We start from the raw sequence: 18615 nt of genomic DNA, 5'->3' as shown, positions 1-18615 counted from the left end.
CTGACCAATATGGCGAAACCCCGTCTCTACTAAAAATATAAAAATTAGCCGGGTATGGTGGCAGGCGTGTGTAGTCCCAGCTACTCGGGAGGCTGAGGCAGGAGAATCACTTGAACCCTGGAGGTGGAGGTTGCAGTGAGCCAAGATCGCGCCACTGCCCTCCAGGCCTGGGTGGCGGAGCGAGACTCCATCTCAAAAATAATAATAATAATTTAAAAAAGAAACAATCAGTGTGTATCAATACAACTAAAAGACAGTCTAATTTCGTTTCATTTAAAGAGGTGGAAATAAAGAAATGACACTTTAAATAAAGGGTATGTGAACGGAAACACATTTATTACAAAAAAAAAAAAAACCCCAAAACGAAAAACAAATTCACATTGTATTGAGCTACAATATGGCAGCAGATTAAAAAAAAATATTTTTACACAGTTTAAGGTAACTCCTAACAGAACATAGCCTTGTTGCCACGTAACAGGACACAGGATTCCAAGTACTCAGTAGCGGCGAGTGAAACGGGCGTCGCTGGGCCTGCTCCCCCGGCTCTGGCCTCCAAACCCGCCCTGCATGCCACCGTGTGGGATGGGGTGGCCCCGGGAGGCCCCGCCTGGGGCAAAGCTGCCGCGCCTAGGAACAAATTCACATTGGTTTGACTGCGAAGTCCTCCTGCTCCCCGGCCCATCCCAGCCTGCATAGCTTCCCTGGGTGTTGCCTGCAGGCAGGGCCCCTTCCTGATGCCCTCCCCTCCTGAGTGGCAGCAGCCTCCACAGTACCCCATGCCTGGCCTCACGTCACCCTTGGGGGAGGGGGCGTTAGCTGGAAGGACTTGGTTGTTAAGCCTCCTGCAAGGTAGGCCAATATGCAAAGCAGAGGGAAGTGGCGCCGCCCCCAGCATGCCTTACCCTGACATTCCTCCTCGGTTCATCATGTGGCCAGGCCCAGAGTGACCGGACATGCTTCTTTCGCCACCTGGAAGACAGACGTGCTTTCACACAGGGAACCTGCGCACATGGCGTGGAACCCACAGCACATTTAGCCCACTCCACTCCCTTTGGTGAGGCCCCCAGGTACCCGGAACTAGCAGGTCCCAGGAGGACACTTGGGCACAGGGACCATAGACATCCAGCTTCCTCCCAGCAGAGAGGACTCGGGAACGCCCACTGTCCAACTCCTGGGCCAGACCACCAGAGAGCAGGCGGTGTCTGGAGTGCTCTTCATTCCTCATTCCAGCACTGAGGGCAGAGCACCTCCTGTGCTCCCCCGAGGAGCGAGAGAAGGCGCGGCCTCCATCTTTCCACCACTCCCCAGCACATCCTGGTCCCAGCCCAGAGCTGCTCCTCACCTTGCCACCTCTTGTGATCCCTGTCCATCATGCCCCCGTCAGCCGTGCCCTGCCATGCCCGGTCATCCTCTCTTCGGCCATGGTCCCCCCAGTCACGTCTGCCCCTTGAAAAAGAGACATCTCTGATCTGGATTGCCCCCATCTCTGGCTCTTGTGCTAATAAATGTGGTGGCTTCTGGAGGGTGAATCCCTCTGTGTTTCCCACCCTGTACCCACATCCCAGCGACTTAGGGGCCCCCTTGTGGGGGGGTGGGGGACAGGTACTGTGGGGTGTGGGACACAAACCTGGGGGGAGGAGGCAGCCCCCGGCCCTCACTCATCCTCTTGTCAGAGCCATAGCCCCCCCAGCCATCGCGGGAGTCCCGGCCGTGGCGCTCTGGTCCTCCATGCCGTTCTGGGTAATGCTGGACATCACAGAGCCAGAAGGGAAAAAAAAGCTTCAGTGTCAGCCCCCAGACCCCAAGGCTTTTCAGGCAACATGCTAACGACGACAACGACAGTCACTCGGGACAGAAGTGCTGGCAGGCTGTATTGGTTCACACAACACAGCTGCCTCCCTGAAATCTGCAGCCCAGAGGCCCTGTGCCCTAGGCTCATGGCCTGGTACACAAAAGGTACTAGTACCAAGGCATCTCCAAGGCAGGTCCCCACAGCACCACCAGAGCTGGGAGGGCCACCAGGAGTCACCCACTAAAGATGATGCTTACGAGAGAGATTCCCTGGGTCCCACAGCTCAAATGGTTAGTGCCCAGAGCCAATAGTATTCTTACTGTCCTCTACTAAGGAAAGGTCAGGTTTATAAACCTTTAATGTGTGCATATTCTGGAAATAATTTTTACAAATTTCTTCCTTCCACAGTGAAGGAAGTATCAAACGGAGCCCTTCATCCGACCAATTGCTAGGCAAGCATCCTTCCTCACAGTCAAGTTTCTCGGAAGTTTCTGCTGGGTGCCCAGTCCAGGGCCTTGCACCTTGCTCTGCTCAAGATATAAGACACAGGACACTGAGAGATAAACGGCTGGCCGTCCGCTTGACCAGTCCCACCTTTCCCTCTTCCGTGTCATTGTTTTTGTAAACCACGTGGCTAACACAGACCAGAAGTTCTTGACCCTGCTATTTCAGAGAAGACCAAGAGAGAGCAAGTCACACTCTATGCCTCCTGATTTGATGGCCAAGGTTAATATTTACACCCACAGCCTATTTCTGTGGCTGGAAGCACTTTCCAGCCTGACTTTCACAAAAGCTAGTGAGGTAGCTTTGGCTCCACAGTCCTGTTCTTTCTCTTTCCACCAATACATATGTGGCCTCTGGGGTTTTTGCCCCATGACCACACTGTAGGTAAAAGGAAACTAGAAAGGAGTCCTGGTAAGGAAACCCCCTTGACGCAGGCTGGTCGTTGTCCATGTCCAAGTTCACCTCCCCGTTCAATGGAGAGCTCTGCCAGGGTGAAGGCAAAGATGGCAGCATGCTCCACCACGTGCAAGGTGTCCCATGTTACCACTGCCTGCTTCTCTGGCCTATTCTCTCAGCATGTGCTCTGATGCCTCCCCTCAACGAAGTAAGAAAAGGGACTCCTGAAATAAGCTCTCCTTAGTATTTGAAAATTGAACCAACATTTTTCTGTCCAACCAACCCACCTAACTGTTCAGTGAGGCCCATAAATTCTGTGCTAGTTTTCTCTACAGGGAGGTGTCACCATTTCCCTTTGGGGTAACTCTGATGACTCATTTATGACTGTGTATGTGAGGAGAAAGGATCAAACCACCTTCCACTGTTAGGAGAGCATATCTGACACCCGCAGGAAAGTAGCTGGTGGCCAGGTGTGCTGGCTCACGTCTGTAATCCTAGCACTTTGGGAGGCCGAGGTAGGAGGATCACTTGAGCTCAGGAGTTCAAAACTGGCCTGGGCAACATAGTGAGATCCCGTCTCTATTAAAAAAAAAAAAAAAAAAAGTAGCTGGCAATGATAAACACGTTTGTACAGACGCTCCCACCTCATGTAAACCCCCCACCACCCCACCCTTTATAGGAGGAATATTACCCTCATTTCACTCTTGGGGAGACAGGCTCAGCAGGAAGAGGTGACACCAAGGTGTGACTCCAGGTCTGATTCTGGAGCCTGTACATGGAACCATTGGTGTATGCTCCTCCACCAAAGAAAATCCACAAGACTAGTTCTACGTTTTGCTGCATATAATTTGCCTCCAGGAGCAGGGAAAAAGGAACCCCACGAGGCTGATGGAATTCCTGAGGAGCCCGAGACAGAGCCAAGTACTTGGCTATGCTCAGCCACATTAAGGAACCAAGGGGGACAGAAGCGGGAAGCTTATGGTGGAGTCCAGAAAATGCTGGCAGGAGGAGGAAGGGCTCATGAGTGGAGTCCCCAGAGAGGAGGCATCTTCCACACAGCAACGTGCTGCCCCCAAGTTTATAGGGAAAGCCACTAGAGGTCTAAGGCTCTCCTGGGAAGTCTCAGTCTCAATGTAAGATGGAAGGAGAAAATGGAGCTTAGTGTTCTAACGTGCTAGCCCCCCGAAGACAATGAGCACAGACCACAGACCTAGTTGTTTTCCAAGGCTAAGCGGGGCCCTGGGGTGATGAAGGATGTCCTTACTTTCCAAAGAGGGCAGGCACTCGAGGACAGACACAGCAACCACAGCCTCCCCAGATGCACCTGTCTGAGTCAGCTGTGCGGCTCACTAGACACTTCCCAGCAGAGCCAGGTCACACCCTAAGGTTCCCTGGCACTGTTGCACGTGTGTGGTGAGTGTGGCACACACAACCCCGGGGTCAAGGCTAAAAACAGCTTCAGAGTAACTGTTCGGACTGACAGCCAAGACTAACCCCAAATAATCCCAAATTTCCATCCCACAAACCTAGACTTTTCTAGTGCTATACTTTTCTCTTTCCTCATTTTGCCTCTTGCTCAAGGAAAGGGCAGGAAGAAGGCACGCTGAAGGGAAAAGAACCCATTCTACGGGAAATTCTGTGCCTACCACTGTAGCTTCAGACTTACCTGTCCTTCTCGTTCTCCCATCATTGACCTTGAACCTTCTCTCCTGAAAAGGAATTTAAATCAAACCGTAAGGGGAAGAAGAGGCTTGTTCACAAAGAGAGGACCATCAGGCCCCCAGTGAAAAGCATAATTTCCCTAACTGAAGGCAGGAGACCTGCAGGTCTGACTCAGCATACACCTGATGAACGGAGTGGGTTCAGAGAGCCCAGGAGTCCTTGTTCTCAGTCAGAATGAGCCAGGAAAAAGGAAACCCGCATGCCCAGCAGGGGCCCAACTGACCTGTCCACCGAGTGGTCGGGGTAGCGGCCACGGTCCCTGTGGTCAAAGTCATGGAAGCGGTCCTGGCGGTTAAAGTCGGAATGGTAGCGCTCATCCAGGGCGGCCCGCTTGGCTTCCGGCCAATAGGCATCATCTCGCCTGTGAGGGGACATGAGACAGAGATAGAGGGATCCCCCACCCCAAATGTATCTATCACCTTTGTGGGAGCTGGCCCCTGCACTTCACAGAACCAGGATGACTTTCACCAAGAGTGTTCTCTGCTATAGGAGGCAAGATCTGATTTAACCCCAGTGACTGCACAGCTGTTTTGTTTTGTCCCACGCACCCACCTCCCCTGATGCAAAGCGGCCTCGGTTTTCCAAAGAGGGAGCCATTAGTTAAGCAGTCAGTCCTATGGGCTGCCTGCAGATGGCTTCTGGAGCCCTACACAGCCACCTCCGCTCAGGAAGGCCACGTGAGCCTCCACCCCTAGGGTCTCTGTCAAGTGCACCTGAAATCTCTCTCGCCCCAAGGCTGACCTCTTGCCCTGCCAGCAGCACCAGCCATGTACTGCTGCAATACACAGATGACCATAATGAACTATCATCAGAAGGATTTCGTACCAAGGCATAATAGATCCTAGAACAGTTTACAAGGCCCTTTATAGAAGTTGCATTGTATATGACCTGGGCTCCTCTTCAACCCATGCAATAGAAAGAAACAACAAACAGCAATTTTTGCCAGGTTGCAGTACACGTGTAAAGCCTGACACAATCACTGCTGGAATTACGCACCTGACTCCTCATAGCAGCCATGCTCAGCATTTTGTGTTCATACCTCCTCTTCAGTATGTTTGAGAAATTAAAATTAATCTTACTGCCGGGTGCAGTGGCTCATGCCTGTAATCCCAGCACTTTGGGAGGCCAAGGTGGGTGGATCACCTGAGGCCAGGAGTTTGACAGCCTGGCCAACATGGTGAAACCCGGTATCTACTAAAAATGCAAAAAATTAGCTGGGTGTGGTAGCACATGCCTATAATCCTAGCTACTTGGGAGGCTGAAGCAGGAGAATTGCTTGAACCCAGGAGGCGGAAGTTGCAGTGAGCTGAGATCACACCATTGCACTCCAGCCTGGGCAACAAAAGCAAAACTCCATCTCAAAAAAAATATATTTTTAAAATTCTTTCTTTTATTTCTAGAATAAGCAAAAACAAATTACAATGTGATTTAAAAAGCCAGGACAAGGCCGGGAGCGGTGGCTTACGCCTATAATCCCAGCATTTTGGGAGTCTGAGGTGGGTGGATCACCTGAGGTCAGGAGTTCGAGATCAGCCTGACCAACACGGCAAAACCCCATCTCTACTAAAAAAACAAAAATTAGCCGGGTGTGGTGGTGGGTGCCTGTAATCCCAACTACTAGGGAGGCTGAGGCAGGAGAATCGCTTGAACCCAGGAGGTGGAGGTTGCAGTGAGCAGCGATTGCGCCACTGCACTCCAGCCTGGGTAACAGAGCGAGACTATATCTCAAAAAAAAAAAAAAAAAAAAAAAAAAAAAAAGGAAAGGGCCTTAAAGGAGGTGCAATTAGGCACTTGTGATGCTCTACATGCCTGAGCTTCCCTCCTCAGGAGGTCTGTGCCACCCTTGAACCTGATTAGTTAACCAGCACTATTTTATCCAGCCTCCTGTCTCTAATTTTTTTTTTTTTTTTGAGACAGATTCTCACTCTATTGCCCAGGCTGGAGTGCAGTGGCACGATCTTGGCTCACTGCAACCTCTGCCTCCTGGGTACAAGCGATTTTCCCGCCTCAATCTCCCGAGTAGCTGGGATTACAGGCGCCTGTAACCACGACTAATTTTTTGTATTTTAGTACAGACGGGGTTCTGCCATGTCGGCCAGGCTGATCTTCAACTCCTGAGCTAAGGCAATCCGCCCACCTTGGTCTCCCAAAATGTTAGGATTACAAGCGTGAACTAGCGGACCCGGCCTATGCTTCCTTTGAATGAAAGATCTCAAGCTGGCCGGTAGCGGTGGCTCACACCTGTAATCCCAGCACTTTCCAGCACTTTGGGAGGCCGAGGCAGGCGGATCACGAAGTCAGGAGATTGAGACCATCCCGGCTAACACAGTGAAACCCCGTCTGTACTGAAAATACAAAAAAATTAGCCGGGAGTGGTGGCGAATGCCTCTAGTCCCAGCTACTCGGGAGGCTGAGGCGGGAGAATGGCGCGAACCCGGAAGGCAGAGCTTGCAGGGAGCCAAGACTGGGCCACTGCACTCCAGCCTCGGCGACAGAGCAAGACTCCATCTCAAAAAAAAAAAAAAAAAAGAAAAAAAAATCTCGAGCTAGCTCGACTGTGAGGTCCCTAACACGATTCTGAACGCCATGTGCTAAGGGCAGCGTGGATCTGCTTACCGGTCCAGGTCGTAGGGTCGCCGTACCGCGGGCCGCCGCTCCTGCTCGTAGCGCAGTTCCTGCTGGCGCCGCAGCTCCTCGCGCTCACGATGGATGCGCTCCTGCTCGCGCCTGCGCTCGTGCTCCACGTGCATGCGTTCGCGCTCCAGCCGCTCCCTCTCCATGCGCTCCCGCTCCAGCCGCTGGCGCTGGAAGGCCAGCCTCTCTCGGGCAATCTCCAGCCGCTCACGCTCCTCGCGCTCCCACTGCGCCTGCATGCGTTGTTCGCGTTCACTGCGTTCACGCACCCTGCTGCACAACAGTAGCGCTGTAGAAGGGGACTTAGACACCCCCAGCCAGGTCCCAGGGCTGACTTTAAGTAAGACGCTGGGTCGCACAGACTCCAGGGCTGTGCGTCCACTACGTGGTCTGCAGAACCGTACACTCCAGCGGGGAGAAGGCTCTCGGGCCCATGGGAGGAGCCCATGAAGATCTCAGGAGTGAGGCCCAGGCTGTGTGTGTGTGATCAGAACTAGGCCTCCTTTCTCCAACATTTCCTGGAGCTTGACAAGTAAGTGATTTCAGGAAACAGCCAGTCAAAAATAAGCAACAGGCTGGGCGCGGTGGTTCACACCTGTAATGCCAGCACTTTGGGAGGCTGAGGTGGGTGGATCATGAGGTCAAGAGATCGAGACCAGCCTGGCCAACATGGTGAAACTCTGTCTCTACTAAAAATACAAAAATTAGCTGGGCGTGCTGGCACGCATGCACCTGTAGTCCCAGCTACTCAGGAGGCTGAGGCAGGAAAATCACTGGGGCCCGTGACGCAGAGGTTGCAGTGAGCCACTGCACTCCAGCCCGGCAACAGGAAAAAAAAAAAAAAAAGCCACAGAGTATATGCTTCATAGCGAGTGAGTGTGAATTGGAACCTTCACTCACTAGACCACAGGATGAAATGAGTCTGTGAGGTGGGGCTAGCAGGCTAGCAGGCCCCCCAAGTGTGAGGACATTAGCAGCTGTATCTTTTGGATACAGATGACATAGATGACATTTTAGTGCATTACTCCAGTCTTTTCATATAGAACAGAACAGACAGGAGCCAGACTTTTTTTTTTTTTTCTGGTAGAGATGGTTGCCCAGGCTGTTCTCGAACTCCTGAGCTCAAAACAATCCGCCAGCCTCCACCTCCCAAAGTGATGGGATTACAGGCATGAGCCACTGTGCCCAGGCTCAGATTTTCTTCTTTTGATCCTTTACCTACACAGTTATAGATATACAGCCTGGGCAATATAGTGAGACCCCGTCTCCAGAAAAAATAATATTAGCCAGGTGTGGTAGTACTTGGGAGGCAGAGGTGGGAGGATCAATCACTTGAAACCAGGAGGTAGAGGCTGTAGTGAACTATGATTGCACCACTTAACTCCAGCCTGGGTGAAAGAGTGAGACACTGTCTCAAAAAAAAAAAAAAAAAAAAAAAAAGGTGTGTGCAGGGAGCTACTTAAAAAAAAAGCACCTCAGTGCAGTATACCAACTACTGACACAGCATTTTCATTGTATTAGAAGTTATCTAGAAGTGATTTAAAGTGTACAGGAGAATGTACATGGGTTATATGCAGAAATACCACACGGTTTTATATCAGAAACTTGATCCTCTGCAAATTTTGGTATCCACAAGGGTACTGAGGCCAGTCGTCTCTGGGACAACTGTGTGTTTCTGTCCCAGCAGAAATGTATAATCTTGCCTCATAGTGTTCTGGACCCAAATGACTACAACTTCCTTAGTTCACCCAACATGTCTTGGATCCTCCCACGCCTGCCTCTGTGGATCTCAGCACTTCCCGGAGGAGCCCCTAGTATGAAAGGGCTGTGGTTTATGGGAACTTTTCAGTTGTGTCCAAATGCTCACAACCTGACGGGACACCCAAGCCCACACTTCCTTGTTCATAGGTTCCTCTAGGCCAGATATGGAGAGGGGCCTAGGGTCTGGAACACTCTAGTGTTTAGCACGGCAGGCTCCTGTGGGGGCCCCCCAGGCTGCCCGTGTTCATTACTCCCCCAGCAGAAATGCCACCTGCCAATGCCTGCATTCACAGGACTATGGGAGACTTTTTTTTTTTTTTTTCTTTTTAAAGGAATAGGCCGGGCGCAGTGGCTCACGCCTGTAATCCCAGCACTTTGGGAGGCTGAGGAGGGTGGATCACAAGGTCAGGAGATCGAGACCATTCTGGCTAACACGGTGAAACCCCGTCTCTACTAAAAATACAAAAAATTAGCCGGGCGTGGTGGCAGGTGCCTGTAGTCCCAAGCTACTAGGGAAGCTCAGGCAGGAGAATGGCGTGAACCCGGTAGGCGGAGCTTGCAGTGAGCCGAGATCGTGCCATTGCACTCCAACCTGGGAGACAGAGCAAGACTCCGTCTCAAAACAAAAACAAAAACAAAAACAAACAAACAAAACGGGAATAAAAGGGTGATTACTTTATAGGCAGAGCAGTGCCCTCCCCCCCTCCTTTTAAACTAATCGTCCTTATTTTTTATTTGAGACGGCGTTTTGCTCTTGTTGCCCAGACCCAGGCTGGAGTGCAATGGTGGGATCTTGGCTCACTGCAACCTCCACCTCCCGGGTTCAAACGATTCTCCCGCCTCAGCCTCCCAAGTATATGGGATTACAGACATGCACTACCACGCTCAGCTAATTTTTTTTTTTTTTTTTTCCGAGACGGAGTCTTGCTCTGTCGCCCAGGTTGGAGTGCAGTGGTGCAATCTCGGCTCACTGCAACCTCCGTCTCCTGGGTTCAAGTGGTTCTCCTGCCTCAGCCTCCCAAGTAGCTGGCATTACAGGCACGCACCACCATACCCAGCTAATTTTTGTATTTTTGGTAGAGATGGGGTTTCACCACGTTGGCCAGGCTGGTCTTGAACTCCTGACCTTGTGATCTGCCCACCTCGGCCTCCCAAAGTGCTGGGATTACAGGCTCACCACCGTGCCCGGCCCCCCGCCCCTCCCTTTTTTTTTTGAGACGGAGTCTTGCTCTGTCGCCCAGGCTGGAGTGCAGTGGCGCGATCTTGGTTCACTGCAAGCTCCGCCTCCCGGGTTCACGCCATTCTCCTGCCTCAGCCTCCTGAGTAGCTAGGACTACAGGCGCCCGCCACCACACCCAGTTAATTTTTTGTATTTTTAGTAGAGACGGGGTTTCACTGTGTTAGCCAGGATGGTCTCGATCTCCTGACCTCGTGATCCGCCCGCCTTGGTCGGCCTCCCAAAGTGCTGGGATTACAGGCTTGAGCCACCGCGCCTGGCCTACACGCCCAGCTTATTTTGTATTTTTAGTAGAGACTGCGTTTCACTATGTTCGTCAGGCTGGTCTCGAACTCCTGACCTCAGGTGATCCGCCAGCCTCCGCCTCCCAAAGTGCTGAGATGTGAGACACTGCGCCCAGGGGGTCCTTACTTTTAAAACTAAAGTTAGCAAAGTATTTCTTCATAGAAAAGATAAATTAGCTGTAATTCGCCAATAACGTTTGTGTTTAGTTCTTTCTTGACTTATTTAAGAATGAGGCCCTGTTGGTCCTGGAGCAGTGGCTCACGCCTGTCATCCCTGCACTTTGGGAGGCTGAGGCAGGCAGATCACTTGAGGTCAGGAGTTCGAAACCAGCCTGGGCAACATGGCCAAACCCCATCTCTACTAAAAATACAAAAATGAGCCGGGTGTGGTGGCTTGCGCCTGTAGTCCCAGCTACTCGGGAGGCTGAGGCAGGAGAACTGCTTGAACAGGGGAGGTGGAGGCTGCGGTGAGCTGAGATCATGCCACTGCACTCCACCCTGGGTGACACAGACTCCATCTCAAAAAAAAGGAAGCCCTCTCAGTGCCCTCGCTGGGTCTACCTCACTGTCTCTTTTCACGCTTTCACACCTTCTGGAGCAAATTTGGTATTTTTTTGTTGACGAGCACTACTGACGCTGGAAGGCATTCCACCTCCCTGCCTTTGTTACCTTCTACAATCTTTGGGAAGAGACTTATTTGAAAAGAGCTGTAGGTAGGCCGGGCGCAGTGGCTCATGTCTGTAATCCCGGCACTTTCGGAGGCTAAGGCAGGTGGATCACCTGAGGTCAGGAGTTTCAGACCAGCCTAGCCAACATGGTGAAACCCCGTCTCTACTAAAAATACAAAAATTAGCCAGGTGTGGTGGCGCACGCCTATAGTCCCAGCTACTCAGGAGGCTGAGGCTGGAGAATTGCTTGGAGGCGGAGGTTGCAGTGAGCCGAGGTCACACCACTGCACTCTCCAGCCTAGGCGCGACACAGCAAGACTGTCTCCAAAAAGAAAAGAAAAGAAAAGAGCTGTAGGATGAAAGTTAAAACATAACAAGTCTATGAACTGAAAGCTGAAGGAGCAAAAAGGTTCACAGCTCTATCCCACCCCAGGGAACTCTGCAAACGTCCTTCCAGAACAGTCATGACCACCATTCTAGGAAAAACACCAAACCGTTCCTGGATCCCTACTCACCTATGAGACTCTGAGTCTCTCGACTTCCGAGGCTCCTTGACCTTATCAAAGGACACAACAGACCGCTTCTCTCTGCTGGCTGATTTGCGATCCTGGCTTTTGGAAGCCTAGTTCACCAAAGAACATTAAAAAGTTAAAGCAGAGGCCGGGCACGGAGGCTTATGCCTGTAATCCAAGCACTTTCAAAGTTCAAGGCGGGTGGATCACTTGAGATTGAGAATTTGAGACCAGCCTGGCTAACATGGTGAAACCTTGACTCTACTAAAAATATAAAAATTGCCGGGCGCCATGGCTCACGCCTGTAATCCCAACACTTTGGGAGGCTGCAACGGGCAGATCACGAGGTCAGGAGATTGAGACCATCCTGGCTAACACGGTGAAACCCCGTCTCTACTAAAAATACAAAAAAATTAGCCAGGTGTACTGGTGGGAGCCTGTAGTCCCAGCTACTTGGGAGGCTGAAGCAGGAGAATGGCGTGAACCCGGGAGGCGGAGCTTGTAGTGAGCCGAGATCGTGCCACTTGACTCCAGCCTGAGTGACTGAGTGAGACTCTGTCTCAAAAAATAAATAAATAAATAAGAAATAAAAATTAGCTGGGCATGGTGGCGCATGCTTGTAATCTCAGCTACTCTGGAGGCTGAGGTGGGAGGATCCCTTGAACCTGGGAGGCGGAGGTTGCAGTGAACTGAGGACACGCCACTACACTCCAGTCTGGGCGACAGAGCAATACTCTGACTTAAAAAAAAAAAAAAAAAAAAAATTGCTGGCGCAGTGGCTCACGCCTATAATCCTACCACTTTGGGAGGCCGGGCGGGGCAGGTGGATCACTTCAAGTCAGGAGTTTGAGACCAGCCTGACCAACATGGTGAAATCCTGTCTCTACTAGAAGTACAAAAATTAGCCGGGCATAGAGGCAGGTGCCTGTAATCCCAGCTACTCAAGAGGGTGAGACAGGAGAATCACTTAAAAACCCCCGGGAGGTGGAGGCTGCAGTGAGCTGAGATTGTGCCACTGTATTCCAGCCTGGGCCACAGAGTGAGACTGTCTAAAAAATAATAATAAAAAATAAAAAATAAGTAATAAAATAAAAAAATGAAAAAAGTTAAAGTAGGTGTGATAGGGGAACAGGAAGAATCAGGTATATATATCCATGCCTAACCATCAGATGTGGAGGTCCTACGTGATGAATAACTTTCAGTGAAAAACAGATAATGAGCTGTTTAATCCAAACAAGCCTTACATCTTGCTTATCATAATTGAAAGACACAGAATTTCATCAACATTTAATGCTAAAATATGATCTAACAGTACATTTAATAGAGAAAAAAATGGAAATGAGTATTGCCCCCAAAAACTTCATATAAGATCAAAACACCACTTTTTTATGTCTTTTGCTTCAAAAATAAATTTCTTAATTTTCCTTTTTCCTTCATAATTAAACACACAATGAGTTCCCAAATGAAGCACTTCTGGTACACTTGACAAGTACCTTATTTGTGCCGACGACATTTTTAAGAGACCTACTCATCTTATCCCTAGAACCCACACTTTCCTTTTTCCATTTTGCAAAGGTGTTTTATAGAACAAGGGTAAAAGTCTATGACATATTATAATACTGGCACACAGAGACTGAAAGCTCCTAAGCAATCCGCTCCATTCACCAAGTGAAATGGTTCCTCCTCCGTGCAGCTCAGGGTTGACCAGGCAGGTCCAAGGTCCCTCTGCTTCCTTAAGGAGGGGCTGCTGGCAACATTGGTCCTTGGCTGGCAACTGGAAAGTTGGCTCTCAGAGTGTCCCCAGTTGACAGTTAACCAGTAAGGGTGGCTCAGTGTGCACAGACCATGCAAATAATGGGTGTTTTTTTTTTTTTTTTGAGATGGGGTCTTGCTCCTCTCCCAGGCTAGAGTGCAGTGCAATGAACGTGGCTCACTGCAGCCTTGACCTCCCAGGTTTAAGTGGCATTCTCCCACCTCAGCCTTCTGAGTAGCTGGGACCACAGATGCATACCATCGAGCCTGCCTAATTTTTAAATTTCTTGTGAAGATGGGGTCTTACTATGTTGCCCAAAGTGGTCTCCAACTCCTGGGCTCAAGTATCCTCCCAGCTCAGCCTACCAAACTGCTGGTATTACAGGCATGAGCCACCATGCCCAGTTCACACTGCAGCCCAGCAAGAAGACAAGAGTACAGGAAGGGGTCAAGGTGGAGAGCAGGCTAGAGGGAGGCTGGCAAGACGGACCAGGTCACCATGGCATGCTCCACACTGCTGGGTGTAGGAATACATCATGGGGAGGTGCTGACACTTTCAGGGTAGACAGGGAACGCGGACCGCCACACACCAACTCAGGGAAAAGCCAACACTCCCATATGTAAATTTTAAAGTTAGCTTTAGAAAATAAGTTAACAGTTATCAGAGCAAAAGTAAGGATAAAGGAAAGCTTTCTGCATTTCTTAAAATAATTTGAGGCCAGGCGCAGTGGCTCATGCCTGTAATCCCAGCACTTTTGGGAGGCCGAGGCGGGCGGATCACCTGAGGTGAGGAGTTCGAGGCCAGCCTGGCCAACATGGTGAACCTTCTTTCTACTAAAAAGATAATGGCGTGCGCCTGTAATCCCAGCTACTCGGGAGGCTAAGGCAGGAGAATCGCTTAAGCCTGGGAGGCGGAGGTTGGAGTGAACCAAGATCGCACCACTGCACTCTAGTCTGGGCAACAGAGTGAGAACCTGTCTCAAAAAAAAAAGTTTGAGATTTCTACATTTTCGAAACAGCAGACAAAAGCTTTTTTCAAATGAAGCTTAGTAATTCCCTAAGACGCACACAGAAATACAAACTGAAAAGAAAAGCAAAATACCCTCGTTAGAAAATTAATACTCACTCTCTCTTTGGACCCGGATGTTTTTACACTAATCACAGGCACCCCTTTGGATTTATCCATTACTACAGTCCGTTCAGTCCCTCGACTTCCTACAGAAAAGACGGGGAAAGTGTAAGTGGAAAACCATGAATACCCAGATGAGAAAAACCCTCTGCAACATGAATCCAGTTTCCGTTGCCAGCTAATGACAGCAAACTAACAAACCCCACCAGGCACAGAAACAAGACAGAATCTCCTGGGCTCATCAGCTGCCCACCTGACTTTGTGGCTCGAGATCGCTCTGAGGGGCCAGGTTTCTGATCATCTTGGTCCTTACTCTTTTCTCCACTTCCGTCGTCACCCTTCTTAGCATCGTCTTTTCTGTCACATTTATCATCCCTCTTAAGGTTTGCAGATCTATAAAAAACAGACGTGTTGGCTGGGCATGGTGGCTCATGCCTGTATTCCCACCACTTTGCGGGGATGAGGCGGGCAGATCACATGAGACCAGGAATTCAAGACCAGCCTGGCCAACATGGCGAAACCCCATCTCTACTAAAACCACAAATGGGCATGGCTATAATCCCAGCAAATCGGGAGGCTGAGGCACGAGAATTGGTTGAGCCAGGGAGGTGGAGGTTCAATGAGCAGAGATCTTGCCACTGCACACCAGCCTGGGCAACAGAGTGAGATTCTGTTTAAAACACCCTGCCCCGGCCAGGCACGGTGGCTTACGCCTGTAATCCCAGCACTTTGGGAGGCCAAGGCAGGCGGATCACAAGGTCAGGAGTTCAAGACCAGCCTGGCCAATATGGTGAAACCCCATCTCCACTGAAAATACAAAAATTAGCCGGGTGTGGTGGTGCACACCTTACTCCCAGATACTCAGGAGGCTGAGGCAGGAGAAGCGCTTGAGATCACACCACTGCACTTCAGTCTGGGCGACAGAGCGAGACTCCCTCAAAAACAAAACAACAACAACAAAAAACGCCCTGCCCCTTTAGTTTAGCCAGGGAGGAGGGGTACCTGTCACTGTTGCTCGACTTCTCCTTTTTCCCGTCACTGTCTCTTTTGTCAGAGGTTTTCTTTCCCACAGGTTCATTTTTGGCCTGAAAAAGAGAATCAAGTGCGAGTATTACCTCATTTCCTAACGTGGACTATATCCTGGGAAGAAAACGGCCACTCACTTTCTCCACAGAGATCATCTTTCCGTGGAGCTCCGTCTTGTGCAGGTGGTTAATGCATTTTGTGGCCTCTTCTGCTGTGGACATCGTGACAAAACCGTAACAGCGAGCTCCAGGACTCCGGGCATTTGTCACAACCTTGGCGCCCACCACCTCAAAGGAAAGCAAGCAAATATGACTCAGACATGAAGCCCACTGAGCGGGGCATGGGGATATGAACACCCCACAGGGAAGTCTGCTCATCAGGGGTCTGACAAATGTTAGACTGGGGAGGACAATGCTACTAATGCTTCTGTTTCACTGTTGTTCCTCCAAGGACCTCTGGCCAGTTCTAATCGCTCATCTAGTTCCTCAAGGGGGCCAGGAGGGCAGTGTAGGGGAACAGACAAAAGGGAAATCAAACAAGGTTCTGCCAGTGTTCCTTTAATATGGTCTAAAACTTGTGAAGAAATGATTCCAAATATACAGTCATGCTACGTAGGTGGTAAATTACGAAGTGATGTGGGCAAAAAACAAAAACAAAAACAAAAAAAAACAAAACCAAAAACGGCACAGACTGATGCAAGGAAAGGTCTGTAAGCTGCGCTCTGGAACTCAGATCTGCCCTATCGACTGTAACAAAACTCAGTGACGTGTTTCAGTTACTGTAGACAAGTTCTTTCCAGTCTACTTGGTTCTCTCAACTCCAGCAGGATGCAGTAAGGGTCGCCCTTTGACGGCAGAAGACACCACGGCTCAGGAAAAGCCCCGCAGCAGCCAGTGGCCGAGGCTGGTAATCACGCTCATCATGCCACATGGAATTCTAGTCCCAGAGGACATTCCCAGAAAGGCCCGGTCCTCTAATTAACCCAAATCAGGCCTGCTGCACTCAAGACACTACAGTCTCCAGGGCAACACTTCCCTACTGAGCACACCCACCCGCTGGGGGAGTCAGGAAAGGGGTTCTAGTAGGGGAGACTTGGCACAGGTGTTGCCAGCCACACACCTTTTATCACTGAGGCCCAAGAAGCCGTTAGTTATGTCCGTAATAATGACAGAATTAGTTTTATCCTTTTTTTTTTTTTTTTCCTTTTTTTGAGATGGAGTCTTGCTCTGTCCCAGGCTGGAGTGCAGTGGCACGGTCTTGGGTCACTGCAACCTCCACCTCCTGGGTTCAAGTTGTTATTCTGCCTCAGCGTCCCAAGTAGCTGGGATTACAGGCATGCGCCACCACGCCCGGCTAATTTTTGTACTTTTAGCAGAGACAGGTTTCACCATACTGGCCAAGCTGGTCTCAAACTCCTGACCTCGTGAGCCACCCACCTCGGCCTCCCAAAGTGCTAGAATTACAGGCATGAGCCACCACGCCCAGCCTGTTTTACCCTCTTTTAAGTTCTTCGAAGTCAGTATCAGGGAAAACACTTGGTTTTCTATATTGCAATGTGTTGAACCCTCACTGTGTAACACAAAGGATTGGACTCCTTCCTTTGGCGGTCCCCGAAACTGACTCTGAGAGAGACGAGGAGCCCTGGATGCAGGAGGCTGTTTGGGAGGCGAGTCTGGGAAACACCAGGGAGGAGGGGAGTGAGAAAGCACAGGGAGGAGGGCCAGGCAGTTGCGCTGGGAACTGCAGGTAGGGGGCTGGTGCCATCAGCCCCACCTTCACGGGCTCAGGAAAGGCAGGTGCTGCAGACAAGAGGCGGCTAGAACTGCCCCCAGTGGTGAACTGAGGCAGCAACTTTGAGAGCCCCCAGCTGCTGAGGTGAGGTTCAATGGACGCAAGACACCCGTGGTGAGGACCCCTATCATCAGACTCCAGGGTCCCTGTTCTGAGTTCTGAGTTCCAGCATCACGAACGCTGTTCTAAGAACACTGCTGCCTCCCAGACATGCTGACCAGCACCCCCACCAGCCAACCCTGGCAGCCCAGCCTGAGTGCGACGTCCTGAGGACACAGAAATGGATCCACGAGCCATCCCAGGGAAGGGGGCAAGCTTGCAGAGAAGGGGGGGAAATACAGCGGTGATGTGGGCTCTGGAAGCTTCCACACCACTCTCACCTCTACCTGTGGAGGGGCAGACCTTCCCCAGCCATTAGCAAGTGTAAGCTCCTGGTATCTCTCAAAGAACTCACTGAGGGGAGAAGATCTGCATGTAAAGGTCACACAATGCTGGTTTCAAAGTATCTTCTCCAGAAAAGCTCTGGCACTTACCTTCCCATATTTGCTGAAAAGATTCTTCAAATCTGTAGCTCTGGTTGTAGAAGAGAGTCCACTAACCCAGAAATTTCTACCACAACTGCTGCGACCTATTTCAAAAGAAAATTCTAGTAAAAACCCAAATACCCACAAGATCTCAAGTCTTACAGACAACCTTTCCAAACCAGACATGGTTCCCACTTTTCCTGAGGCAGTGGCAGCACTAAAAGCCAAATGGGGCTGTGGGCCTGACCACTGTCCTCACCAAGACCCCCCAGTGCAACACCAGGCCCAGCAGCACTACCACAGGGCCCATCACAATACTGAGTGGGCCTATTGGGACAATGTGAGGTTTCCTAAGAAAGTTAGCAATCGCGGGCCGGGTGTGGTGGCTCATGCCTGTAATCCCAGCACTTTGGGAGGCTGAGGTGGGCGAATCACGAGGTCAAGAGTTCGAGACCAGCCTGGCCAACATGGTGAAGCCCCGTGTCTACTAAAAATACAAAAAATCAGCCAGGTGTGGTGGCGGGCGCCTATAATTCCAGCTACTCGGGAGGCTGAGGCGGGAGAATCTCTTGAACCCAGGAGTCGGAGGTTGCAGTGAGCTGAGATCACGCCACTGCACTCCAGCCTGGGCAACAGAACAAGACTCCATCTCAAAAAAAGTTAGCGATCGCTTAATTACTGGAGGAAGTGCAGTGTGCAGCGACCATGTAGCAAAACAGCCAACCCTGGTGTCAACAATGCACCGTTTCTCTTTCCACCTATAGCTCTGTATCTATCCTATGTTTTTACTCCTTTAGAACACTGATTAAAGAAGGAATTTGGTAAGGTAAAATTATTTCTCAGTTAATGCATTTAATGAAGCGTTACAGGATGAATGTGCTCC

At 50.5% G+C, this 18615-nt stretch overlaps 1 protein-coding gene across 4 annotated transcripts in view; it reads right to left on the bottom strand.

Moving 5' to 3' along the window:
• Positions 1-308: 308 nt before the first annotated feature.
• SAFB (scaffold attachment factor B) overlaps positions 309-18615 on the bottom strand; it is a 45813-nt gene continuing 27506 nt past the window's right edge. Inside the window, exons 9-21 of one of the 4 annotated variants that reach the window (XM_054463226.2) lie at positions 17742-17836; positions 15555-15704; positions 15394-15476; positions 14645-14784; positions 14389-14477; positions 11514-11620; positions 7031-7318; positions 4638-4775; positions 4359-4401; positions 1628-1746; positions 1343-1440; positions 903-969; positions 309-627 (exon numbers count right to left, since the gene is read on the bottom strand). In XM_054463226.2, coding sequence (XP_054319201.1) covers positions 498-627; positions 903-969; positions 1343-1440; positions 1628-1746; positions 4359-4401; positions 4638-4775; positions 7031-7318; positions 11514-11620; positions 14389-14477; positions 14645-14784; positions 15394-15476; positions 15555-15704; positions 17742-17836 — 1547 coding nt within the window. In that variant the 3' untranslated portion in view covers positions 309-497. Of the gene's footprint in view, positions 628-902; positions 970-1342; positions 1447-1627; positions 1747-4358; positions 4402-4637; positions 4776-7030; positions 7322-11513; positions 11621-14388; positions 14478-14644; positions 14785-15393; positions 15477-15554; positions 15705-17741; positions 17837-18615 lie in introns of all 4 variants that reach the window. The other 3 variants (XM_054463223.2, XM_054463225.2, XM_054463224.2) reach the window with 3 other exon arrangements.

Source organism: Pongo pygmaeus, chromosome 20, assembly GCF_028885625.2.
Source record: "Pongo pygmaeus isolate AG05252 chromosome 20, NHGRI_mPonPyg2-v2.0_pri, whole genome shotgun sequence".
In the NCBI taxonomy this organism is placed as follows: domain Eukaryota; kingdom Metazoa; phylum Chordata; class Mammalia; order Primates; family Hominidae; genus Pongo; species Pongo pygmaeus.
Note: the sequence above shows the minus strand (reverse complement) of the source record. Positions and strands in the feature narration are given on the sequence as shown.